The sequence below is a fragment of the Acanthaster planci genome, linkage group LG15 (assembly GCF_054643075.1).
Source record: "Acanthaster planci isolate LZ-2023a linkage group LG15, COTS_SCS, whole genome shotgun sequence".
Taxonomy (NCBI): domain Eukaryota; kingdom Metazoa; phylum Echinodermata; class Asteroidea; order Valvatida; family Acanthasteridae; genus Acanthaster; species Acanthaster planci.
The window spans coordinates 3,059,036-3,086,463 of NC_141791.1; the positions used below are offsets into that span (position 1 = coordinate 3,059,036).

Consider the following 27,428-nt stretch of genomic DNA (forward strand, 5'->3'; position numbering starts at 1 on the left):
TGCTCTCATATCTCACTCGAAACGTCCTTACAAAAACGAGATTTCAATGTGTCAGCGACAGTCACAGTACGACGACTGTTCGACGGTCATTTTCGTCTCATCTCTGAACACAAGTTCAAGTAAACAAACAAATTCGCGAGGTATTTTTACAAAGTCCCTACGCATGTCCTTGTAATTGCCCTTGAACCAAAAACAGCTCCAGCCACATCAGGGGTGGAGCCTGGGTGGGGGATATCCAAGTTTCACTGGACATCACGCATCTCTTTTTAGAAGAAACATAACCAACTATTTTTGGATGCTGCATTGTCTAAATCAGCTTTTTATGGCATTTAAGACACGATTCTGTGGTGCTGTCACAAAGAGAAACCAACACACATACTTGTATGTCCTTATTAAAAATTAAGAAATCCAAAAACAGCGTATCAGTCTGAATTTCATAATTTAATGCAATCAGTATTGCTCAATACCATTCATCACCACCTCTAAAATAATTAAATTTATAAGGCTAGTACTGTTTATAAATACAACATTTTGATTTTTTTTTTCAGCAGCATATTTACAAACAGCCGTGAAGCACACATTGCATGGCAACAGTCATGATTCGGTTGAAAGGCAATCGAAAACCAACGAATCTGTGAGAAGCATACTAAACATATTTCTTGGCCAACAGGGATTCAGAGTTAAGCTCCAACAGATGAGGGCCAGACAAATTTGTGTGCTTGTTTCTTTTACAGTGAGATGATGTTCCAATTTTTATACACATATTTCACAGGGTTTAAATGTCTAAAATATGGACAATGAGATTCAGTGGCATAAGGAGAGAGTTGGTATTTTTTTAGCCTATTTACAATTATTGTTGTTAACGCTAGTTAATTTTCGGCGTTTCCACTGAGCCAAGCATTTGGATGAAATAAAAGCTCCAGGATAACGGATCAATGACTAAAATAGTCAGTCGTTTAAAAACATCATAAAAACATAAAGAACAGAAATTAAAAAACAAACAACACACAAAATCAACCAAACCAAGAACAAGCAAAGCCACCCTCCAAAAATACCAATAAAACCAATTTTTTTTTTCAACATGAAGATGTGTTGGCATGGTTCTTCATTCATCAATAGAGGTTACAGAATACAGTACACACTTTGCACATATACATATATTAATATAGACAGTAATGGATTCTGGTCAGATTCAATGCGATATTCAAATCCATGCTCCAATAACATTTACGAGGACTCCCTCCTCTTGACAAAGCGAGTCTTGGAATTTTTAAAAAATATTTTTCAGATAGCGAGACTTTGCCACCATGTAACGCGGTAAACATGAGACAAAGTTCACCATTACCAAGTCTCAATAGGTAAAGAAGGTAGCAGAAATGGACTCAACTGAAGAGGTTAGCACTTCTGCGCGCTGAAAACAAACTCCCAACGGTTGGGACAAGTCTTCCTCAAATTTGACTTCTGGATTATCTTGACCAAACATCTCTCTAATTTTTTCCCCTTTCTCACTTGGGAAAAAAACCCAAACTCATCCCGACTGCCAACCGCGATTCAGAAAAAGTGTCGGAGGCAATATTACTGTCCTACGACGTACGGAAGAGAGAAAGTGCATCTAATGAATGGGAACAATTAAGTGCCATCACTGAAATCGAAATTTAAAATGTTTAAATCCTAAGATCTGAAGGCTGATTAAAATTGATGTAAGGTTCACATGCAAAACTGTGCATCACTTAATTAATAACAAATCAAAACCCAATTTAACACAAATAAAAGGGAAAAGAATCTAGCCAAATCAAACAGGCATTGCTTCTCTTCATCGACCAATCAGAGCGAGATTAAGTTCAGACGCTGGTGTAGCTTTAATTACGTTAAGTTGTGCATTGAGTAACTCATTCTTAGTACATTTCATTTAGTACAACTTGACCAATGCAGAGGCCTTCTCTCTATATATATAGTGACCAATGACACCAGCCGGTGTTTGCCGTCATGTGCATGTACAACGCTGGGTACAAGAATGTGCTGACAATGGGCCAATCAGTGACCACGACTGGCAGTCAATGAGACTGTTGATGCATCCTTTCTGAACGGTCAACGTCCATCGCAGGGATGTAGCAGATTAGTCCTGGTTTTTTCTGGACAATCATATCTCGTTACAGAAACTGGCCATCCAGCTTGAGCAGAAGCACCCCGTCGTCGGTTGAAAAGATTCATTTTGGTGGGGAGTGCATGTGTTCATTTTGTTGGTAGCCCCGCGACCGCAACGCATGCATTTCATATGTGAACCAGCGCAACTGCAGTTCCCACCAAGGAGACTCTGTTGCTAGGAAAATTGCGCCCTCTTTTGGTCCAGCTCACACTCATCGTTTAAGTAGCAAATTTGACCTGGCCTGAGTTTCTGACAAGAAACATTTGTTTTCCTGTTTGCTCTTTTTTCAAACAACCAACATGATATGTTTGAATCTTAAGACTTTTCTAACCGCCTTGGAAATTTCTTGGGAAAAAAACCACCAATTCATCCAACAAACATCTGTTCAAACATTCATAAATTTGACAACGCTGCATTTCATGTTTAATTTGCAAATTCAACTAGGATGTTGTGAGAGCAACCAGACAAACTGCCTGCGATCATATGGCTCTACAAAAGTGACAGACACAAATCTGACTTGTGCCGTATTTCCGTGGCCATCGATCAGAGTGTCTCGTTCTTTCCGGAGGCTTTCTACTGGTCCACAGTCTCAGAATGGTTTTGATGAATGAGCTGTTCTAAATATAATGCTGAGGCAGTTTGGTAATCACTCGTCATATTCGTTGATGATGAACTGGTAGACGAACGTGGCCCTCTTGCGGGATACCTGCTGCATGTTCGCGCGGCCTCGTGCCTGGTTAGCATCCCGCTCGTTAGGGGGTGCTCTCAGGAAAATTTCCCCGAAGACGGTGGCTGCACAAAGAGATACACAAACAAATCAGATATCAACAGAGAAAAAGGAATCCTGGACACAAAATCTGGTCACATGACAACTGTTCACTTGAAGAGCATCAGATATGGAAGAAAAAATATCTTTAAAAGTAACACATTATTTGGGGAAAAATCAGAGTTGCGTTAAAAGTGTAATTTGATCAGTAACAAGTCAGGTCTTGAGAAGGATTTTAGGTCAGGTCTTGAGAACGGTTTTAGGTCAGGGCAAAGGTCATGTCACAAGTACTAAACAGAGGTCAAATAAAGCCACAGATAAAGAAAGTTAAGGTAAATGGTTTGTGACTGGGCTTGAGATCGGATGTCTGGGACTGCCTTGGGATGATTTTGTAAACAATTTGATGACAACTCGGGCTGAAACCGAGCCGTAGCCGAGAGGTCTTACCGAGTGTCTTGGTGTCTAGTTTGTTCTCGTCACTATTCATCAGGAGCTCGCGAATGAAGGCAGCCAGATACTTGAAGACGTTGCGATGGCTCTTTGGGATTTGACTTAAAACCTGGAGATGATGGGACAAAAAAGGACAGATGCTAGCCAATCCCATGTGAATTTTGTCTTTGAATGCGCTTGAACATTATAATCCGTCCAGAAAACAAAACAAAAAAATTCACTCCACGACGTGACTTTTAATGGACTCTGCCAGGCTACTCAAAATATTTTCAGTATTTAGATGGAGCCATTCTTTTCATTTTTTTTCATAAACAAGAGCCACAGAAGGTCCGCTTTGATGGAGCGGGAAGAACGCACCTGTTTACACAAAACAAAGTTGTTGGCACACTCCAGGCACTTGTTGTAGTAGCGGTATGGAATGACTGGTTCCCTCAGCGACTCTAGGAACATGAGCAGGGCCTCGGCAACAGAGTGCAGATTATCGGCTAAAATGGTCCATACGTTAAGGAAATCTTCCGAGTTTATTATCAAAGGACCAAATCTGACGACAATTTGAATGCGCATAGTCAAGCCCCCATCGGAATGGCACCATTTAAAATAAATCTCTGCCTTGCACCTCTTCATGTCACTGCTGAAGGAAACTGAAATTTTCCCTTATGTGGCCAGATTAAATCAATTTCAATTTACGTCGCAGACTGAGCCCAATGGACAAAGGCTGCCTGACGTATTACTTTTTCTTACTGCACTAAAATGTTTGCTAAGTGCAAACTGGTAACCAGCCAAAATGTGAAAAGACATTCATTGTCTGTCATTGGTTCCCTGCCAATTCTTGCTCTGTACACGAATCCACTAAGCTGGAATTTGAATAGAACAAAAGGATACGCATTTCTTCCGGGTACCCGATATCCAGACTATCCCTGATGGCTAGGATGTCCTTGTGGAGCCCCTCCTCACTAAACAGATTCTCCTGAAGATTACAAAAAAAAAATCAACAACATACACTAAACAGTTTTACTCCTTTTATAATATTTTTGTTGATGGCATTAAACTGATTTTGCTTGTGTACTTAGAGAAGTACCTCTCAAGTACCAATGAAGACAGTCGAGTACTAGTGAAGTACTTGACTGGAGCAATGCTTACCGTTTTGGTTGCGTTCCTGAAGAGGTGGTCCACCATCATCCAGATCTCTTTGGGGATGTCAAAGCGCTGGAAGGTCATGTCTGCCCCCTTGGCCGCCTCCTGTCCGGCCGTGCCCATCTCCAGGCGCCTAACCTCCTTGGGGGTCATCTCGCCGATGGGACCGTGCATCTGCACCAGGGCTTCGATGGAGGAGCCAAAGCTGCTGGGGATGTAGTTGCCGCTGACCGTGATGTGCCGCGGAGTTAAGGAACAATGATTTGTGGCCCGCGAAGGGAGGAGGGTTGGCTTTGGTAGCCAGGGTGACCTTGGGACCTGATCGGGGTGCGCTTGCGGACAAAGGGGGACTGACAAACAAATCCAGCACAGGGATTTGCAACAATGTCAAGAATGACGTACCGTGACTTGTCATTAGTGATACAAGGCACGAACTCTCTCAAAATGGTCACGATTATGTGAATATTACACTCGGTTTTGGTCCAAAGTGCTGAAATGTAGCAAAAGGTAACTGATTTAACCTATCAATATCCACAGTTCGGGTTGGGAAAATAATTCCCATTTTAGAAAATCCAGAGCACTTGCTCACAACCAATAACAATCAGTAAAGCCTGGTGGCCCTCCTTCATGCTCCATCCATCGCCATTAAAAATCAACCAGTCGCGGGCTGAGACAGGCCAGGGTACCAGATTGATTCCCGGCAATTTGGACGCATCAAAATTGCAAACAAAGGATATGTAGTAATCCTTGCCGTTGTCGAGGTGAAACACCAGTATGTCCTCCAGATTGTCTTCCCCTGAGTTTAGGGCAGCCGCGGAGCTCTTGTCAACTTGTACTACGATGGAGAATTCCACTGTGTCACCTGCAGGGAACAATAGAAAGAGAAGAGTTTGTTCAGCTTAACGGGTGTTGGAAATAGTGACACCAATCAGAGCCCATTAGTGAGAATGACCACAGTCCATGAGCTCGTGCGAACAACACAATCTGTTAACAATGGTGAGGTTCAACATGGACCTCAAAGTCAACCTATTCACTCCGTTCAGTACCCATTGAGGGCGCTGTGCAATCCAGAATGTAACACAAAAAAGGGCGAGGTGATTACACCAGGGTAGTCAGGTGCCTTTACCGACGCAGCAGTAGTGTTTACCATTACGTACACAGCCAATTTCAAGAGTTCAATGTCCTTAACAAATACAAAATATTCTTCAAGTGGTCTGAACAAATCCGATGAGCCAGTTCAGTATTTCAACACGGCGAGGTTATTGGAGAACATAACACGCGTGTGAGTCGGCGAATGGGTACACTGACAAGGCAGACTTCGTGTGCCTGTACTGCTGTTCTGCATGACCTCGGACACGATTCATTTTGGGTATGCGCTGATGGAAAGCCGAAATGGCACCAAGTAAGACTGGATTGACAACTGCACCGAAATGACGTTTTCCAATCCCCTCAAAGTTGACCAGCAACGATTTCTGTTACCCAAGGAAACAAGAATTCCCTTACCGGGCATCAAGAATACTTCCACTGGTTCCACCTTTAACCAGCCCTTACAGAAGTGCTTGTCGTCCAGTTTGTTGACAAATTTGGCCACTGTGTTGACCTGGCCGACATTGGCGACGTCCAGCGTTAGCATCTGCGGTTCCATGTAGCGCACGTCCTTAAACTTCAGCTGTGTCCGACAAAGAAAGGCGTGCAGATTTTGTTTGGATGTACAAAGAGAACCTTTAAGAAGGGAATAAATATGTGCTTGGCCAGTCTTAAACGTGCGTTTAAGACCGTGCGTTTAAGACCAATATATGATGGATTTCTATCGATTTTGTTCTAGAATTTTATTTTTATTTTCCCCAACACCCCTGCCAATTTTATGGAATACTACTTGTGAAAATTGTCAAATTGGTGCCCGCGTGGCGAGCCATGTGCAAACAGTCTCTTGACCAATCAGAATCGATTAAACTGTTTTAAATCCAGGTGCTAATGCCTAATTTACGCAGCGGGCATTATCACTTCTCAACAGGCATTATCAAATCCTAATACACGGCGAAATTGCACGTTAGTGAATAGGGAGACTGTCTGAGGATCGAAGATATGCACTACTGCCATCGACTACGGACAATGGAGGGAAGTAAGCAAGGAAATAGGGGGCAAGCGAAGGTTATTTTACTGCACCAAATGCATTCTTCTTCTGTTCCTAATTGGGAACCCTTGTGCATTTACCAACAAGGGTTGGGTAGGCTGGTTCCTTGTCCTTCTTATACAGAGACCTTGAAAAGGGGGCTTGGAACTAGTCTAGATGTGGGAGCTATCATCTGGCTGGTTCACATGTCATGTTAACATGCACAGAGAACCACCGGTAACCAGGAAAAAGTTTCTCGATTGACAGAACTGTTCTCATTTTCACCACGTGGGGAGCGTCCTGTACCGAGAGTTTCTAAAGCCTGCAAAGTTTTGCTACAAAGATCATTTTGCAGCTAGGCTGCAGAGCTAGGCTGCAGAGCAAGGCAAGCAATCCCTTACATCGTTCCGACTGAGGGCGACTTGAGGTAGTGCTTCGTTCTCTTGCCTGTCCAACTTGCGGATCTCCTCCTCCACAACCTGCTTGAACTTCTTCTCATCAACGACCTTCACCTAAAAGTAGACGAGTAGAGAACAAAAGCACAGTATTGCAAAGCATCGCGGCGATGCAAGGTAAAGAGCGAACAAACTACCGTGGGAATTCTTGAATAGATAGCGACGTGTATTTGGAAAGCTTTTTTACAATCCCCACCCCCGTGAAAGCAGTTAACACCTGTTCCTAGAACACGGCTAGAGGGTTGTGGGTGCGTGGCAAGCACCAGTGTTTAAGTGCCTCTCGTTTATCACTCTCTTTGTTATGCCAAGAGGGATCTGGTGCCGCTTAAATACCGAGCACAGAAGTTTTAATCTTTAAATATTCCTTCACATGACCTGTACAAAGAGCATAAGATTTGGAGATACTTTCACAAGTCGGTGTTGTAGTTGAGACATCACAAGACGGGATATGAGACCAGTCACAAGTACCGAGGTGAAGAATGACAAAGGAATGCTTTTGCTGCAGTCGAGACTGCTTAGGACTTGAATTTAGGACTGGATGGCTAGTGTTGGCCGTGTGATGGTCTGACAAGATCTTGACAACAACTTTCCTACAAGTGCTCATCGATGCTCCTACGTACCTCTATATCAAAGAGACTGCTGACGGGCTTGTGGTCACTCAGCTTGCACTTATCGTGGCTGCGGTAGACTAGCTGTTTGATTGTCTTGCCCTTGAAGAGGATGCGATCGCACCAGGCGGGCACCCTCTGCTTCTCGCTGGGAAGACAAGACAGGGTTGAAGTCAAATAAAGAAAAAACGTGACCTGCTGTATAAACTACATATAAAATGAAAATGGTTGCCTTGAAGCTTAAACAAACAGAGGCAATACGGGCCATTCACAATAGCGTGCCTCCAAAGGTTTGCAACGTGTTGGCCAATCCACAATACGTGAAGTCTGTTAACCCTTTCCAAACACACATTGCATCGACAGACTTCGTGCACTGTGACTGGCCATCGCGTTGCAAACTCTTGGAGGCGCACTATTGTGAATCGTCCGTATTCAAGACACAAAGCAGCCTGCGTAATGCACACAATGTTTGCCAGCTGCATACCAGGACATCCCGGTTTAGAAACAGCCCCATCCCTAATCTGTTACTTTACTAAATAGATATTTTTGATCCTCCTTTAATGCAATATCAGTATGTCTGATTATCAACTGGTCATTGGTGTGTTGTTTTTTTCAAATGGTATTTTATTAACCCTTTCACGGCGGGATTCTTTTGACCGTGACTGCTGGGCTGCGGCATGCCCTGAATGGAGGGCTTTGTCCAGCAGCAGGCCCCATTGAACCAGCAGCTGCATGGTGAATAGACTGTATGTGTGGTATGCACTAATCCTCACGCAATGGCGCGGTAGTAGCAGTCCTCCGTAGCGAAGGGGTCGAGTGCATGTATTCAAATCTCTGGTTTTGATGGGAAAATTGTGTGCTCTTTAGGAATTAGGAATGTTTCTGTCCATTTGACCTTTTAATTGAGTTGATATTGAGGCATTTAAAATTCTAACATGTTGGTTATTTTTGTTAATGAACCTTGTGTTGATTTTGTTTTTTTAACTGCTGAAATTCTCACCGTAATTTGGCCTTTGGCCAAGGGAGTGGACAGATTTAAAATCAATAAACAAATAAACAAAAACAATAGCAGCAAGCATTTGTCTTGCAGATGCTACAGCACAAACTCCCCTTAATCATTTTTTTCTTCATTGATTTGTGTGTGGTATCACATACAAGCAAAACGTGCTTGGAAAACTTCGCACTCACAACTCACTCTAATTTTATTCACAAAAAATGGATGCTGCAGGACACCACTAAGAATATCATGCCAATCCAAAAAGAGTTTTCCCGAGGGCAAGCGCAGGGAATCAACTAAAACAAGAATTCCGTCTTCACCTTGTGTCCCAGTTGTCTGTGCCGGGGTCGTACTTGTAGGTTGGTCGGAACGTGATCTCTCCTTCCTTGAACCCTTTGAATACTTTCTCTATTCTGTGCTGTCTGAACAGCTGCCAATAAATAGAAATTAATACTAGATAAAAAATTGATCTATGATGTCATGGTGTTGTCCCTCGATGGAAATGACGGTTGCTGACTTTATGCAACCTGATATGTTCGCGTCATCATTTTTCAGTGTGAATTTCTACTTGATGTTTTTGACAGGAAATTTTGGCATCTTTAACAGGGTTAAAGTCAGGCATTTGTTTGAAGTGAAATGGGACTATGTGCACACTTCATCACTTCTCCAGAGTTGCAAAGGACAAAAACCTGTTAAGCACAGAAAATGTACGCTTAGCAGAGACAGGTTACCGGCCAAAGTGCGAGGCAAAGCGTATCGCTTGAAACTGGTTCTTTGCTCATTTCAGCTTTGCATGAAATGCCAGTTAACATTGTGTCCTGTTTAGTAGTTCCATAGAACTGATCCCAACTGAGCAATGCCGGAGTCAATGCAGCCAAATGTGACAAGCAGAATATAAGGAAACTGCACTGTGTGGCGGAAACAATAAAAAGTGACACCGTGAATGCACCTGGTCATGCTCCATGAGTGTCTTGAAGTCTTTGCTGTCAATGTGAACTTTCACTACGTCCACCGACAGGTCACTGATGCGGTAGTTGAGATCCCCCATCCAGATGACCACTCTGCCGAGGAGGGAGATTATGAACAACCATCAGGTCAAAATATTTCAATTCCTTGGGTCGTCGCAGATTGTGAACACAAAAACCATTCCAGCAAAGATATGGCACACATTGGAAACTACTGTCTCTTGGTGCTTGATGATAGGTGCTTTGTGCACATTAAAATGAAAACTGGTCACAAACATTCTGCATCACGTGCAAGTTTGAAATTAAAAAAAAATGGGGAGTGGGTGGGAGGCTACCATGCTGTCCCTTGGAAAACCAGTGCCCACACGATCATAGGCTTTTTGTGCAATTTCAGACGAAAACTGGCCTCGCACATTCTGCATCATGTGCAAGTTTGAAATTCAAAACTTTGGGCTTGGGGGTCAGGGGCTACCATGACCAAAAAATACCTGTGGGAAATCTTTTAAAAACGCTGACCCAAAATTCTACGAAGTGACACACACTTACTCATGACCGCGGGTGATGGATAAGGGCTGCCCCTCTGGTGTCAACTCAAACTTCATTCTACTGCAAATGTCATTATAATCCTGGAGAGAGGTGGAGAAGCAATGGTGTGTGACTACATTCATGTGTGGTCGAGACAAGGTTCCAACCAAACATTTTGTGGCAACTTAAAATGCATCTCAAGAGCTTTTCACTACACGTGACCTTAGCCTGAACTCTTCAGTTCAAAGAAAGTTACGCTTCATTTTTCACTTTTGATTCAAGAGGAAAGGGCTTAACATTTGGAATATTTTTAAGCACCTTTAAGCGGAGTTGGTTAAATAAAACCAACTGAAGATCAGAGTGGATAACATTCAAAGCCAGACTTTGGATGGGCTCTTGTTTAAGTGATACCCGCCCCGTAGGGTTTTAACCCTATCCCACCTGGTTCCTCCGCTCGTATTCCTCCATGTGGGCTGCCAGGTGAGAGTTGACGAAGCAGAATGACGTGTTGTGGAATTCGAACCTCACTGCCACGCCTCCTTTGTTACCCTAAGAGGGAGGATGAAAGGGCAGCGTTAGCATCTATTGATCGAAGAATCCAGCAAGAGACCGGCTGAAAGGGGGCAGTTGCCTCTCGGAGGCACATTTCTGGATGTCTCAAAACATTCTGCTCACCATTTTCCCCATGATGCCCGTGCCCACGGTGTCGGCGATGACGTCGCGGATGAAAGGCGCGTGCCTCTCCTTGGCAAAGACCAGCAGCATCATTCCTACAAGCCGCACCAGCTTCACCTGAAACGCGGCAAAACACAGCGGGGAGTCAGGAAAGCATTTCTACCATAGATAAATTTGACTTGCACAGGAACACAGCCTTCTCGAAGTAGGGAGTCGAGCCGGCTCACTGTTTCTTTCTCCACTTTCCACCTCTGTGACCCGAGTTCTAATCCCACCCACGCCAAGGTCTAGAATGGGTTTTCAGGCCCTCCTAGAAATGAATAAGTCTTCACCCTCTTCTCTCTGCATGTTTCCTTAGACTGGAAAGTTCACAGTATCACAGGCACCTCTGAGGGATCTGTGTTGCGTTATCAAAAATAAGATAGCAGTGCTCACAACTCACCTTGATGTAAGAGCCAACCCGATGTAACGTCTTCTCGATGGCCTTGTTCCACTCCTCCTCCCGGGCCGAGTCGTTGAAGAGGAAGGCCTCCTTGCTCAGGTCCAGCTCCTGGAAGCCAATGGCGTACAGGTCAGCCGGCCTGTCGTCCACGTTCAGCCAGGGCGCCAGGCTCTCCGAGGCCGTCTGGCCGTTGACATTCCAGGTGCCCACGAAGACCCGGAACTCGTGAGGAAAAGTGTACTCGGCCTCCCGCCGCTTCAGGATCTCGGGCCGGATGCCGGCCGGCTTGAAGACGGGCTTGATGGTGGCGTAGCCGCCTAGGTCTGTGTCGTCAGCAGGGACACTGCCGATGTGAGCAGTCAAAGAGGAGCTAGACTTAATAATCCAGAGCGCCACAAAGGGAAGACTGCGTCTGAGAGTCTTCAGTTTGCCCAGTAGAAGCATTGTGGGTAATAGAGGGATCCCAATACAATGCTTTTAGCGTCAATCTGCGCATTTCCACGTTTGAAAACGAGGCTGTATGTGTTAGCTTCAATTCTTAATACGATCAGACGATTGAAAGTAAGGAGTCAAGACACAAAATACATAAAGGTATGTTACATTAAGACTTTCCAGGCTTCAACTTTTTGTCGAAGAGTCTTTCAGGATGACTCAACACGTAAAATCAAAAGAAAAAAATAACGGCAATTTACCGCGAACTAACGTACCTGCGATGGTCGCGTATCTGCATGTGCAGTGGGTGTGGTTTAAACGAAAGTGGCGTCACACTTACGAACCGGATACTGCATGTACTGTGTCGACTCCGCGGGCGCGCGCGATGAAGTTCAACACAGAGAGCCTCGGCTTCGATGCGGATATGCGCAGATGGAGCTAATGTGAAATCCCTCTATAGAGCCATTGGCCACTTTTAATGGCCAGAGGCTGAGGCTACCTCCTGTATATGCATAAGCGACTGGCGGCAATAACCAAAACCTTCAGTCACTAACTTATTCTGTGTCTCCATATCGACTTCCATCCCTTAATTTCTTGAACATGCTATTTGTTTTTTTTCATCAGATGTAATTGGTATGTTCAGAATACCGGTATTATTCCACACATCACAAGGAAATCTTTTTTAAAAATACAAAGCTTTACCCTCCCTGAATCCAGGAAAAACTAGAGATCTTTCAAAGTAAACAACTTGGGATTTTTGCCTCATGTACAGTAAAGGTACATGTATCTTACAGTGTAGAAGATTTTGAAGACTGGTCTGTAAACAGTTCCAATGATCCCGTGGAGCCGGAGTTCGTAATTGAAGCCGTGGAGGCATTCTCGTACAAAGTACCAGCCGGTTGTAACGTAGAAACTTTAATGAAGTCATTGAAGTCGTCCTCAAAGCCAAGCAGAGAGCTCTGAGTTTTAGATTCTGAACCTGGGACCAAAAACAAGGAGGGCCCTTTTCATGACAAAGGTTTACGTTCAAATGTGATATTACTGTTCTGACAATGAACTGCTAATACAAGAGCTCAGTGATGATGATTGATTGATTGAAGATTAATTGCTCAGATTGATGATTTTCTGGACTCCTCACTAATGAAACAATTCACACATTTTGCACTGCCTTACTTCTAAGTAAAGTTGATAACAATTTCTCAAGCATATGATATCTACATGGATGTGTACATTTACACTACATGTACATGTACATACGTGTACATGTATTCAGCACAAGGATAGTCATAAGCCATTTGTGAGTCCTATTTGCATAAGATCTGGTACAATGAGTTCTTTGAATTCACGTGAACATTTCCAATTTGAATTCTCCATACTAAAGATACTGTTGCTATACCTCATGATTCGGGGCAAGCTTTGCTTAGTTACATAAGAGATGCCTTGTTACAATACACTGTTTTCAATGGATAAGAAAGGCACAGAGGAACCAGTCCATTCCAGAGATGGTGGTCGCTATGCAAAAACTTGCCCTGAATCACGAGGTGTAGCGACAGTGTGTTTAGTCTGGGGAATTCAAATTGTTATGTTTATGTGCAATAAGATAGCACAGTGTACCAGATTTTATTCAAATTTGACTCGCAAAAAGACTGACTGTGCAAGACGTAATCTTGAATGAATTAAGCCGAGTGAAGTAGAGAGCTGTGGTCAGATTTACATGTACATGTAGAGCACAGGTGAATAATTCACTGTACTGCACTTACTTGAACTGGATGACGTTGATATTCTGTTTGACTCCGACAAGTTATTGCTTTGCTTCCACGGACTAGCTGCAAGACAAGAAAGTATAAACCCTCTTCAAAGTTGACCACTGATCAATGTCAAAGCCTTAAACTTCAGTCTTTTAACACAGAGGCCCCTTCAAAGCTGAATGAACGCACGAGCCAGTTCACAGCCAAGTTGGCTCGTCAGACCAGTTTTAAACTCTGCGTTGGTTGGCATGAAACAACTTAGAGTACTTCTATCACCCCCCTGGATGGGCTAGTAGTCTGTCACCAAGTCCTGAGCGGAGACAGGCGAAGATGCGCACAGTGACTTGCCCGAGGGCATTTAACCTGACCACCATTGGAACAATTTTGGTGAAGCAGAGAGAATACCAGTTCTGTACCCCTGCAGGACATCACGGTCCACCAAGGTATTAGCCAATCTACCGTGACCAACACGAAGTGCATCGATGATATGCAATGTACTTATTCACATATGTGTGCATGTAAATGCAGAGTTGTCAACCAAAAAAATCTCCCTTCCTTTTCATGAATTTTGCATTCGAATGTTCACATTCGGAAAACAATATTCGAATAGTCAATAATCGATCAAATATGTGGATGTTCGGCACAGCCCTACTTTAAACTGCTCAAACTCATGCATTTTCCTGGAGTACTGGTTTCGGGATTACACGTTTCCATGTATTAACCCTGACCCTGTGTCAAATCACCTTGAAATCAGAGGATGGAGGACTCCTATGTACCAGACGTAGTTATCCTTCCCACTTACCTCTTCGCACTGCATTACGCCTGTGGAGTTCTTTGAAGTTTGCTTTCACACACATTACACTTGTTCCTCGGGGGACGGGGGGGCAAAACTGACAAATTGCAAAGCCGATGAAATCCGTGCAATGACTTCTTTCACTACATCGTGACAAATTCATTCACCCGAGTCGACATCAGTCACACGTGACAATCGACAGTGCCTCAACCGAACCACTAATGGCCGGCGGCCACAAAATTTGAGACCTCGAGGAGAAGCCGGGTGCAAATTCAAAACTGCCCCATTATTTTTCCAAAGCACCAAAACCCGCATTCAGACTGTCCTGGCTTTTACTCCGTATCAGGAAATGAACATTATAACACGGGCATTGGCACTTCTTGGTCTCAGTTGGGCAGGCCTCCATTCTGTCCTCAACAATGGTGTTATGAAAAGCAATAATTTGCATGATAAAAAAAAAACCTGATCCGGCTGGCTGAGCATGGCATAGGGATTTCATCCAGTGTGCTAGGACTAATGCATAACTTGTACGGAACCAGCACATGTACATGTTCGGGAAAATAATGAACACATGCACATGTATATATACACATGTATACATGTACACATGTACATATGTAAGAACCAGTGCCTGATGAATTGACGTATATGTACAATGTACATGTACAATGTACACTTACATGTACATGTACACTTACTAGTACATGAACATGCACCTGTACATGTAGGTCACCATGTGAATCAACATGCAGGTACACGTACATGTATACACTACACACCCAAGTACATGTATACATGTACATGTATGTGATAAATGTACATGTACATAAACGTACATATCCATGTAGGTCTACATGTTCCTTCTGACGCATGCATGCAAGTACATGTATGTACTGTACTGACACGCATGCACATGTATTTGACCATAAAGCAATGAACAAACAGTGACATTTGAGGAAATCCTTCAGGACAGGATATACGTGTAATGTATATTATCCCCTTGTCCCTGACAAATACTCTTCCAATGAGAACAGGAAATGCCCCGCAGCGTTTCAAGGGAAATTGGGCAAGGCAACATCTGCCTGTGTCCCAGCAGAGCATATCAAGAATGCCGGTGAATCGTATTGCATACAGGAAACTTCATTTAGTAGTGCCATTGTTCGAACATGCACTGTTTTGATTCTGACGGTTAAAAACACTGTGCCCTGCTATAAAAATACAAAGAAAGCGGGAGGGTCATTCCATAAATTTGGGGTCCAGAAGTTACACTTTTGGGGGTTCCCGTTACAGGAACATACTGGCTTGTACTGGCATATTGACATGGAGATATCACTGAAGTGGCTTTAAACTATTTCTATTTGTTCGGCAGGTAATCTGCATTATTTAATCACTCCTGGAAATAAAAAATGCGTTCTAACCTTGCAATGTCAGAGGTGACAGAAAATTGAAACAACAAAAAAAATTGGACCCCAAATTGATACAGCGATTCAAGACACAGGTACACGGGGGACCAAAATGTACCAAAATGGGCCACAAGTAACTGTGGAGTGCATGAATGCTTGCATGTACATGTGCTTAACTTAACTAGGCCTTCAGAAAATTGTGCCCTTTGGACATGTTGGAAGTTAACAATAGACAGACTGCCATTGCTTTCATTCAAGTCGGACACTAAGCAACAGGGCAGAAGCGGCTTCCAGATATCATTGGTTGTGCAGTTTGGAGGACAAAAATCCTTGCAAGTAACATTTACTTCCGTTGAATCTGAACACAAATACTGCAAACTACAAGTATAACATAAATCATTTACATGTACCTGGACATTTCGAACCACATGTATGACAAATTTCAAAAGAGCTTGTGGGATTTCACTGGCTTTTTATGACAGGTGCTTTGCAGGGTTGAAAGTGCTTGCACTTGGTACAGGAAAAAAGGTTGGGCTACAGGGCAAAAGATTCCAAAAACTGAAACAGACGTGATGTTCTACACAGCTTTTCCATGAAAAGTTGTCAATTAAAGAGCAGCAAGTAGTGCATGGGAGGTTTTTTAATATTTCTTACCTGAAGGAATGCCGTCCTTTGGGGGTTCTGGGTGAACCATCGTTGGCGGTGTCAAAATGTTCCCTTCTAGGTCTACCAGAAATCCTGGATCCTCGGGACAATTGACATAACTGTTCCGACTGGACATGGCAGGCAGAGTGTTGGCAGAGTGCGGGGCAGGGATCACTGTTGTGAGATCCGCGTTTCTGTCCGCCGCATTTACGTACTCGCTAGTCCTGCGAGGCTGCCCCCTGCTGGCCAGATCGGCAAAAGGGTCCAGGAATGGCTCAACGAGGGCCGGCTGGTTGGTGGACGGGGACGTGTTGGAGGCCGGTATAGTGGCATAGAAGGTGGCTGGCTCGAAAGGGTCCTGCGGGGAGCCCAGCGCCGCCACCAGCTGGGCCCTGTACTTGTCCAACCACTGGAACTGTGGAGCTACGTTCTGCTTCATCCTCTCCACGCACACTGTAGATATAGTACAGATCCAGGGTTCATAGTCAGCTCTTGTATTGTGAAAAGAAAAGGTTTGCTCACCCTGCTTTTGGTTTGAGGGAAGAAAGATCCATTCTGAAATGAAAAGTCTGTTGAACTTTTCAACAAATTGATCAGAACAACATCTGTTATTCAATGTGACTGTGCAGGCTAACCCCTTTTTACAGAAGTACATGTACATGTATTCGGAGGAATAAAAAGGGCGAAATTTCAAGGCAAGGGTCAGAACTCAACCAATCAATTTCTCGTCTGCTACATGGAAGTAAACAAGGGGGCCCCTCACCGTTTGCACACTTTTTGATGTTCATGAAGAAACTGGAGGATCTGGGTTCGAACGGAACCTCAACAACTAAGGCAGAATCCGGGGAGTTGATCTTGACTTGCAAGATGCCCTGATCCACCGTCGGCGTTCCTACGGAAAATAAGAAATTTGTAACTTACAAATTTGCATTGTCAGCCAAATAAAGCGTTACGGATCCTGTACAATTCCTCCCCTACCTGTTGGTGGACTTTGCTGGATCTCCGAAGATCGCCACAAATCCATTTTCTTGACATGCATCATTGAACAAACACAATAGGGAAATAGCACCTAAGTGCCTCATGCATTAAAGTCCAACCAGGACCACACTGTATGCATGCTGCCAACATATACAGGTCACTGAAGTTCAGAAGGGCATGATCTTGTGAAGTCATAAATTTTTATAGCCTGCAAAAGAACTGTAAAATTCCTGAAGCTACATGTTTATCTTAGCTACATGTACATGTATGAATCTTCAATAAGCACAGAACATCATGAGAAAGCATGTACAATGTAGGCCCTACATGTTGGCATGTTCACACGTCATTACGCACTGCACAAGTTACATGTACATGTATTCAAGTCCTGCTTTTCATGCCGCACACATCTGTTGCCCTGGCAATTTGCATCTACATGTATGTACGTAACACATGTGCACAAAAAAATCTGACCTGCTGCAGCATCAACTGTGCATACACTTGTGAAGAAAACACACCTACAGTACGCACATACCCCTCTTGATTAGGTACATCCTAATGCACACTTACATGTACATGTACGTTGTCCACCTGCTGAGCTTCTTTCATTTCTATCAAAACTTCACAACCGCCTCAAGCGGAACTGTATGACCATGGAGGTAGAAATAGACCGCACTGCCGACTCAGTTTACAGAGATCTCTCACACACAGAGGCAGACAAGACTGGATATGTACGCGTCCATGTACAACATGTGCATTTACATGTAGGCCCCACTGTGCATAGTGGACCAGTGTGTTCCAATTCTCTTACATCCTGTCTGGCCTCTACGCAAAAACACTACAGTAATTGCCTATTCCAGCTCCAAGCCAGATCAGCCCATGACCCTGTGACCTGACCTTGCGCTGACTTCCCAGTCCTCTAGATTGCTCTCAAACATTCTTCCCATGTCATTTGAGCCTCGTAATGGCAGTAATAAACAGGGCACACTGCTGTGAAACAAGTGACCCGTGTGATTTCCTGTAATGAAATTGGGGGGGGGGTTCCTTGACAAGTTAGATGTCTGAAGAAATCAACAGCAGACTTCCTGGATTGGACACTGAGTTAATAGGGAAACTTGGTGACCCGCTCTAATGACAAAATATGTCATCCTGGTGACAAGCGGTCAAGGTAGAAGTAATAAAATGTGGATGTGCCGAGCAATAACATGCACACTTACAAGACATCTGATGGCTTTTTTGTTTTAAATTTTAACAAACTGTAACATTGTGGGAAACCACCGTATTTGTTTATTTGGGGCACTGTGCGAACTGCGTATGGCAGGGTTAAAAGAGCTGAGTTTGCGTTACGTCATACAGCTGGTAACTGAAAGTAAGGCAAAGTCTTATGCCCTTATACAGTACATGTCCTAAGAGTACCAGCCAAAATTGTATGCATGGGGAAAAGGAGACCAGATAAAATTTAACCCACTACACAAGTTCATCTGAGATTAGCTGAGTATCCCTCAGGAGAAAAATAACCTTGAAGTGCTGAGCAGAGGATGCGTTTATGGTCAACAACTTAACCTCTGATTTGGTGGAAACAACAACAACAACAACATTTTTGAGCATTAATAGTGGGGGATACTGTGGGGGAGGGGCTTATACGCTTGGGCCATAACATGCATCAGTGATTGATTAGAAAACCTCATGTACACGCATACATTGTACTATGCACATGTATGTACACGAACCGTATGGTTGATGGCATTGACAGTGTACTGAACGCCTACAGTGAAAGCTGTACATGCAGGTTACAATATCACATGCAACAACATCTGTATAAACAATGCACATGTGCACACTCCCTGCTCTCTTTTAAAGTTCATCTACCCGAGGCCAATGCACATTTCCTTTGCAAGCATGTACATGTATGTGTGTGTATACACACATGTAGGCCAACAGAGACCACTGGAAATGGCATGCTACAGGATGCATCCCCTGCCTCGGGGGGGGGGGAACCTGTTAAATCACAGCTTTGTGTACCGTTAGCAATGGCCATTTCACCACGCTCGCCTGTACACATTAAATTTCTGAAACAACTGCACAAATTGGTGCAGGGGTGTGAGTAGCCGCTTAAAATTAAAGCTGAAAACATCCAGCAAAAAAGCTGAAATGTAAAAAGTCCCCATACTTTTGTACAGACCGGGTGTACGAAAACATCTGACATTCAGGGTTAACGTCTAAACAACAAAAGCTGAAATCGGCTAAAAAGCTGAATTCTCACACCCCTGTTGGTGATACAATGTACATGCATAACCGCCCAGCTTTTCCCAGTGGCAAATCTATCCCACATTCGCACCATTTCTGATGCTCTCTAATACATGTACATGGCGCACATGTACGTACCGTACATGTAGGCCTACTATGTTACTGTCAGTGCGCATGTACATATATGAAAAGGAGATGTACATCATCGACATGGTCTTTAGTCTTAGGATTCTACAGCCGTGGATAATCTACGAGTACACTCTTGTATTTTCAAGACAAATAAGGAAATAGTCAGACACACTTACTCCTTTCAGTGCCTAGCGACAAGTAACAAGGTGGGAAGAAAACCTTGAAAACCTCCAGCCCAAGTAACTTTCTAAAACTGCAAGGCGCCTGTGCCTTGGTGATAGTCCCCCTTTAGTCATACTTGGCACGGACATGTACAGTACCCAAGCAACTGGCTAAATATGGACTTGTGGCTGGTTTTATTTTTAGGCAACTCTGTGTGACTCAGCACTGACTGCTGACTGAATTACCATACAGCTACTGTCCCGTAATTGGAGGCACTAGACAGACAGCTACTGTCGCGTAATTGGACGCACTGGACGGACAGCTACTGCACTGGGAGTGCAGTATATTAAACAGTGTGGAGCGGGTTTCATGGGACAGCTGTGAATAGAAAGTTGCTGAGCGCCAAAGATAGCTGCTTAGCAAAAATGGTTACCAGTCAAAGTAAATGTGTCATGTGATGTACATTGTTTCCGAAGGTTCCCAGCTGATTTCTGCACAGCTGAGCTCACAAATCTGCTAAGTACATGTGACACATATTTTCTAATCAAACATAGAAACTCGGTAAAGTACCATGTGAACCACACATGACATTAAAAATACATATACATGTATTCTGTCTTAAAAAGACCCGTCGATGTAGCGGTGCCTTCTTTCGTCTCCTGCTTCTGCGACCCAGGTTCGAATTCCATCCAGGTCGACATGCCCGTTGGGTTTTCATTTCCTACCTCATTTTATGAGTTTAGTTATCTGGGATTTTTCCTACCATCCCCTGAACCTTAAATGTCTTCAGTGCAATTGGGCTTGTGAGCCACGTAAACAGTGCTATGGTGGCACTTTTGAGGAATCCCCGGTTTCGTTATACTGAGAAACTTCCATGTATCCCACTTTGGTTTTTTGCTTAACCGAAAAATAATTGGCATTGATCTACTTCAGTTTTCCTGTTTCCTGGTCTGGGCGTGGGCGAGCTTTCCGAGATTCAATGTAATGAAGAGAATCGGTCGTCAAAGGAAAGTGTAACCAAAGACAGGGTGTTTAACACAAGGAAAAACTCAACTAGGCATTTGGTCTCGGCTTACGTTAAAAACAAATAAAGTTGCACTGACTCAACAAGTTGACTTCTTGCAAACTGCCCAGAGCTGAGGGGGAAACACAAGTGAAATGCACTGACTCATGAGCTTTCGTATCAGAGTCCTGACGTCAATGTATTGTGAGTGACGCAATTACCATCATGCGGGTACTCGGGCAAATTGTTTCAGACAACCAGCCACAATTTTTTTCTTGAGGGAGTCACCTCCTGCTATCGTCCAATCTTGTCAAGGGGAGGAAATTGAATCAAGTCTCGAGGCGCAACTCTAAAATTTGAGGTAAGGGCCGCGAGGGAATGGGGGACTGTCACAGCCTCAACATCTCAACATGATAGCAGTTGATGCCCCGCATGCTGTATTTACTCATCCTCGAAAAATGTTTGTCTCACAGAGGCAATCGCTTGGAATGGTTCAACTCAACCATTCTGTTCTGCAACAAGGAGATTCTAGGTTGAGTGACGGTTGGACGATACTGTTAGTATCAGCATTAATCACAGGGTTCAGCAAGGGGATGACTGAAGGAAGCGAAACTCTGATCAGCGGGTCACGAAATGAGGACAAGGCAAAGATAATTTAAAAATCAGTTAAACCTTGAGGGACCGCCTAAAAAATTGGCAACGTTTCTTGTTCCTTTTGGAAATGTCTTGCAATTGTTTTGACAAGCGCCGCTCCAAGCGTATACACTGTACATACCAAGCTGGTGGACATACGAACCATTGTACGCGTAGTTATCCCCCCCCCAAAAAAAGACAGAGAACAGCCAATGTTAAGAATTATCGGCTACAAAAGGGAAGTGCTTGAGTTTAGCAACTATATAAATGCTTTTAAAAATCATCTGCTCTATCCAGTTTTAAGAGATGAAAAGGAAACAATTAAATTCCGAAAAATTAAAGAAAAAAGAGACATTTATTACTTACCGATTACGTACTGGAACTCGCTGGTGACTGCAATGACTTTTGCTAACGACAAATCGCGGGGGGTTTTAACCAGAGGCTGACAGCGGTACACAAACAGCCTGCAAAGATTAAAAAAATAAAGAGCTTAAGGAAAGGGAAGAAATCCATTCTCTTCTTACAATACGAAATTCTATTCAATTTATCGGCCCCTGCTGACAACCAAGAACAGAAAATAAATCTTGTACAAAAAATGTTCAAACTTCACTCTTCACTTGTAGATCTTCCAAAAACCCATTTTCCAGTAAGGTAAAAAGTTTCTCTGAATTCGGACGATTCAGGACTGTCACGGTTAACACCTTCTGAATTAGGAGAAGGGTGGATACTCACGCCTGTGTGCCGGCTGCAGGGCAGTGCACCAGGGCAAATGCATATTTGCCATTGCTCAAGTCTGGTACCACAGTTCCTACGACACAGTGTGAATGTTAAGTATCAAAATTAGGATACATGCATCTAATTAAACATTTGAAGCAGCTCTTTCACGGTAAATTCACAGTACATGTAAATTCTGAGCAGTGTTGTAAATCTTGTCTATTTGAAGATCTCTAGATCTCAATCTACATGTAGGTACATGTACATGCATCAGATTACCAGGTCTCAGTCTAGGTATCGGACCTCCAGATCTCAATCGATGTGTAAGAGCTCTGAGTCGCAGACCTCTATGTCTCAATCTTGGACATCAAGGTCTAAATCTGTAGGTCTCAAACCTACCACTGCCTACAGGTTTTAATCAAGGATTCAGGCATGCAAATCGCAGTCTCAGACCTCTAGGTCTCTGTCTTGGACCTCAAGGTCTCAATCTAAGACCTCAAGGTCTCAATCTAAGACCTCAAGGTCTCAATCTAAGACCTTCAGGCCTTAGTCTAGTCTTTAGACCTCCAGGTCCCATTCTCAAACCACAATTGCAGGTCTCGGTCTCTGACCTTAAGATTTCAGTCTAAGTATCAGACTCCTAGGTCTTAGCTTCAGACCAGTACAGGTTTAGTCTTAGTCTCTGACCTCCGGGCCTCAGTCAAGGTATCAGACCTGCAGGTCTCAATCTAGATGTCCGACTGGTAGATCTCAGTGTCAGTCCCAGACCACTAAATGTAGGCCTCGATCTCGGTCCAGGTCTTAGTGTTTGTCTCGGTTGCAGACCTTTGACGGTTGGTCTTGGACTTGAATTCCTTAGACTATGTCTCATAATTGAACCCTAAGGTCTTGGCCTTGGTCTCTGACCCCAAGGTCTCAATTGCACTAGTGAATACTTGTTTGATGTGATAACATTGGTAGAGATTTTCACTTATAAAGGATATGTCTTTGCACTGCAAGTCGCCGCCTTCTGCCACCTTGGACTGCACAGTGTTGATCAAGACATCCATTTCGGCACAGCGTGGGTTGAAGTGGTCCTTCTATTCATGCATGTACCTGATGGATGAACGAGCCAAACAAATATTAACTTTGTGTTGATCATCTACGTTGACAGAGATGAGCACAACCGCGCTTCGGTATGTCGTCATCACTTTCAATGTCCACAACAATGCACACAGACAATGCTTGTTAACTCGTGTGATTTACGCATTTAAAACAATAGGATTATCAAAGACAGGTACTTACAACGCGATGTATTTACAGGTGCTTTGCATTACAACTAGCAGGGTAATTCTGTAATTGGCCCAATGCCATGGAGATGTTGGAAAATGTAATGATCTTCCAACAATACGCTTCTTATAAACGCAAATATGTTCGTCCATTTAATACATGTAGCAAACTAGTGGTGAACAATGAGCAACATATACACCACAGGTGTGTAATCATACAGGATGTGATGATTACACACACATAACCTGATATTGGCCGTTGCACGATAGGCACAACTTTTCTGGGAAGTTAATTAAATTACCGTAGTGTGCGTCGGGAGGGTTTCACTGCATGTGTGTACATGTACACGAACTTCAAAATGTCACGCTCCAACATGTCCAGAGACGCCAGTGAGAGAACACCTTCACGCTGTACTCCACGGCCACGCATGTACCAGCAAGTGTGAGCTACATCAACATGCACATGTTGGCTCCTTACAAACTAGCATTACAGGTCAAAGTTCATCATCCAGTTTACGAGTAGTAATGAATAACGCATGCCTGTCAGTTTAAAAACGGAAGTTTTGGTTTCTTTCAAAATGATTTATATTTTACTGGGAGCAATACATTCCTAATCGTGAGTATTCATTTTTTGTACATACATGTACGTGTACGCACTCCTGGATAGGCTGATTTATCACTGTCCCACGAGTTAGTTTCAATTTCGGTACAAATGTAAACATACTTCCTCAGTGGACTTCACAAGCCAGTCCACACGGTGTAATGCTGACGTGCTGGGTGTATTTATTTTTCAAGAACTGCCGTACCACTGAAAAGTTTGACGTAAGAATGCATCCTACATGTAATTCTGACCAATTCTTTGGCTTGAAACCCTGCGAAAGTCGACAGCATACAGCAGTCATGGAAAACCTTGAGTGTTGAACCATCCTCCAGGCTAAACGGCCTTTGAGTTCCCAGGCCTACCAGCCGGTCACCACAGGTTGAAACAGTGACGGCGTTGCATGGGATTTGCGCCTACTGTCTCAGAACTTGAAGTTATCTCTACACAGTTGATTGCCTTACTAATTAGAGTGAGATTAAAGAATTGTCATTTTTGAAAAAGTAGGAAGCACAAAGGTTTTATTATCTTGATGAAAAAAAAAATTTATTCTACTTACTAATTTGCATGACTGCGTATTAAACTGGGCCTTAGCACAGGTGAGGAAACGATAAAAACCTGATAATTGTCAGGACTGAAATTAATTAAGAGGAGCAAGTGTTTCTGTATATGTATGTCCTCATGTTGACAAGCACTGGCGCCCTTTCTTGCGCTACCAGTGACTGAATGCACTCTACTGACAAACCTGTTCATTCCAATACTCGCCTATGGTTTAACAGCACAGATATGCATGAATGCCAACAGTCACTCTTGTGCATGTATTTTCTACATGGCACACAAACATGCACAGGTTCAGTGTGTACACAGTAGATTGCCAGCACAAAATGACCCAGGGTCTTTTGTGCAGTCCTCTTCACTGCATTTGGTTTACTGCACAATGATGCACGTGAAACAGTGAGGCATAGTTGTTGGACAGCACATAAAATGCTATCTGATATTCCTGTGTAGGATAGTTGGTGCAGTGCACAACACAACACAGCTGTGCATCTTTGTGCAGCTGATTAATTGACCCAAAGAGTGACCTACGGTTAACCTCGGAGGAAGCAAAATCTCCCTGTGAATTTTATTTCACTACTTGGCCAATTAGTTTTAGACCTCCAAACATCTTTGGAGGCTGCTTGCTCCGCTGTAACATCAAAAATAAGAATAATTTACTTGCTGCCCGTTGAGATGACCCCAAACTCCAACCCTCTTTTGTTCACATTTAATGACTGATGTCACCTTGTTCTCCTAAAAAGCTCAACCCAACACCCCTGGCAAACTTGCCCTTTGTCAATCTGTTCCTACGCTGACTCAGTCCAAGCCAAACCATCCCCCCACCAGCCAACTTACTGCCTCATCCCTTATCAATCTCCCAGCTCCCACCCCTCCTTGTCTGCTTGCCAATTCTGCCGATCTGTCTCTATTTTTAGTCAACACGAATCCTTGCCAACTCACCCCCTGGCTTGCTTCCTCTTACCCTTGCCAAGCTGCCCCTGCAGTACATGCCATATTTAGCAAAACTAACCGACTCACCCCTTGCCTATACAGTGCTCACTACCCATTGCTAGGGCCGATGTATACAGTTCCCAGTTTCTAAATGTGTGACAAACTTAAGTACTATAATAACCCCTGAGCATGCTGAATGTCTCATTTGAAAAGAGAGAGGGCAGGCCTTACATGGTCTGATAATATATATCAAGTAGTCTATACAGAACACGAAGGGGGTAGAGTTCCATGGCATACATGTTCGTGTAGGCCTATATGAAAATTATGGAAAGAGTTCCATATACCGATAACACCAATTTGACCTTAAAATGTTACAACGGCCGTCAGAAAGTGATATACCCAGCAAGAAACGAGACCAAGGAATACAGAGCCTGTGTGCGTAGCCGTGCTACATGTACATGCTGCACAAAATGTTCAATGCCAGAGGAAAGCATGCAATAAACTTGCGCCGGTGTTCAGTTCTGCGCGAATATTGAAGCGTACCAGTGAAAATGGGCTCGGTCATGCCCATGCTCAGTTCTGCAGCAGTGTAGCGGTGCTACACAGAAGACTCTGTTGTCTCATACTGTATCTGGCTACAATTGGGTTTTTTTTTCAGACAAGTCTCACAGGTTTGTGCACAGGGGGCACATTCAAGTGTTGCCCGTATATGGAACTCTTTCCAAAATTACTAGTTTTCCCCTCCAGTTTTCAATCAGAGACATGCAGGCCTCCATTAAGGCCTACGGTTTCCCACGCCTACCCCAAGAGTCAACTTTAGTAGGGAAAATATTAAAACATTGCCATTTTTAGGCCTCTATGTACACGTACATGTCATGCATGTACTTACAAAATACATGCAAATTTTTCAGACCAGCCTTAAAGGGTTTGCGCACAGGGTGTCACGTGATGTCCATGAAGTCACACGAGTTTTCTACATGCTTCAATCACTGAGCAACAATCATGTTGATATTGTCCCTGCTAAAATTTAGCCTTCATCACACAGTCATGACAGTGCATGTTGGCAGTTAGCCCTGCAGGTTATCATTTTCTGATGGATATTGGATAATCATGATTAAACACTTCTTTATTTCAAGGCAAAATTAGCGATGTCCGTACACGGACTTCTTTACCATGAAATTCATTCTTTCCCTCCGTCTGTTGTTGATGCAACCAGTATAATCATAGATGGTCATAACGGCGAAGTGCAGTGACAGACATGACAGACACACAAGTCACGACACTCGGCCTACGGTCATGACGGTGCCAACACTTCCGTATTATTTTTCATCAAGCTATTACTAGTCCTACATACATCAGTCTCAGTTTGCCAATAGACTTTGCTATTTCATCAAAAGCCTATCTGTAACGGATCCTCTGAAATCTATACGTCCAATCTCACCTCAAAAAGTGGAGAAATCGGCAACACTATCTACCGGAATCTCACGTATACCGGTACAGGGCCATTCATCCATTTTGCATAAAACTCGCGGGAGTTCCACGTAGCACGTCGCGAGATGGCTCGAGATTTTACACCTGTCTTTCGTACGCGCGCATCGTAGGTCTGGTGTTCAACACAAGGGGCGGAGAAAGTTGTAAAATGGGGGGAGGGGGAACACGTGTGCACTTTATAAGGATTTTTGCGAGAAGGGGTGAGTTTCTTAATCGGGGGGGGGTGGGATTGAAAAGAAATTGAGCATTTCGATGGAGAAAAACTGTGAATGCTAAAAATTGGGCAAATTTTGATCGCAAAAAAATCTCGGGGAACATTTTATACCCTTTCCATAATGGGGAACTATTTGTGGTCTTTAAGTTTTACATCGATAATTGAAAATTTAGGGTTCCTTGTAACTCAGCCAACATAGACGTATATTC

General features: G+C 43.6%; 1 protein-coding gene across 3 annotated transcripts; it reads right to left on the minus strand.

The window, feature by feature from the left end:
• Positions 1 to 422: 422 nt before the first annotated feature.
• LOC110984507 (inositol polyphosphate 5-phosphatase OCRL-like) lies at positions 423 to 27,087 on the minus strand. Of its 3 annotated transcripts, none has more exons than XM_087146668.1 (23): positions 26,956 to 27,087; positions 23,144 to 23,255; positions 22,179 to 22,264; positions 21,813 to 21,910; positions 17,061 to 17,189; positions 16,307 to 16,750; positions 13,469 to 13,534; positions 12,501 to 12,687; positions 11,277 to 11,619; positions 10,835 to 10,951; positions 10,601 to 10,708; positions 10,181 to 10,260; positions 9,619 to 9,730; positions 8,990 to 9,099; positions 7,685 to 7,820; positions 7,011 to 7,121; positions 6,000 to 6,165; positions 5,232 to 5,358; positions 4,503 to 4,731; positions 4,245 to 4,329; positions 3,720 to 3,847; positions 3,360 to 3,471; positions 423 to 2,938 (listed from the first exon to the last, which is right to left on the minus strand). In XM_087146668.1, the coding sequence occupies exons 2-23, from the start codon at positions 23,207 to 23,209 to the stop codon at positions 2,793 to 2,795; spliced, it is 3,186 nt and encodes a 1,061-aa protein (XP_087002794.1). In that variant the 5' UTR covers positions 23,210 to 23,255; positions 26,956 to 27,087; the 3' UTR covers positions 423 to 2,792. The 3 variants fall into 3 exon arrangements, with proteins under 3 accessions (XP_087002794.1, XP_087002795.1, XP_087002796.1); XM_087146669.1 differs by lacking the exon at positions 26,956 to 27,087 and adding an exon at positions 26,687 to 26,824; XM_087146670.1 differs by lacking the exons at positions 21,813 to 21,910; positions 22,179 to 22,264; positions 23,144 to 23,255; positions 26,956 to 27,087 and adding an exon at positions 17,843 to 18,142.
• Positions 27,088 to 27,428: the final 341 nt, after the last annotated feature.

What these genes read in the sequence shown, in the direction of transcription:
- LOC110984507 (XM_087146668.1), bottom strand. Translation starts at nt 23,209, where the DNA reads ATGGATGTCTTGATCAACACTGTGCAGTCCAAGGTGGCAGAAGGCGGC. An exon ending in AACGGCAAGGATTACTACAT is followed by an intron (nt 4,732 to 5,231) that starts ATCCTTTGTTTG and finishes TCCGCGGCACAT; the next exon opens with CACGGTCAGCGGCAACTACA. An exon ending in ACTTTGTTTTGTGTAAACAG is followed by an intron (nt 3,472 to 3,719) that starts GTGCGTTCTTCC and finishes CATCATCTCCAG; the next exon opens with GTTTTAAGTCAAATCCCAAA.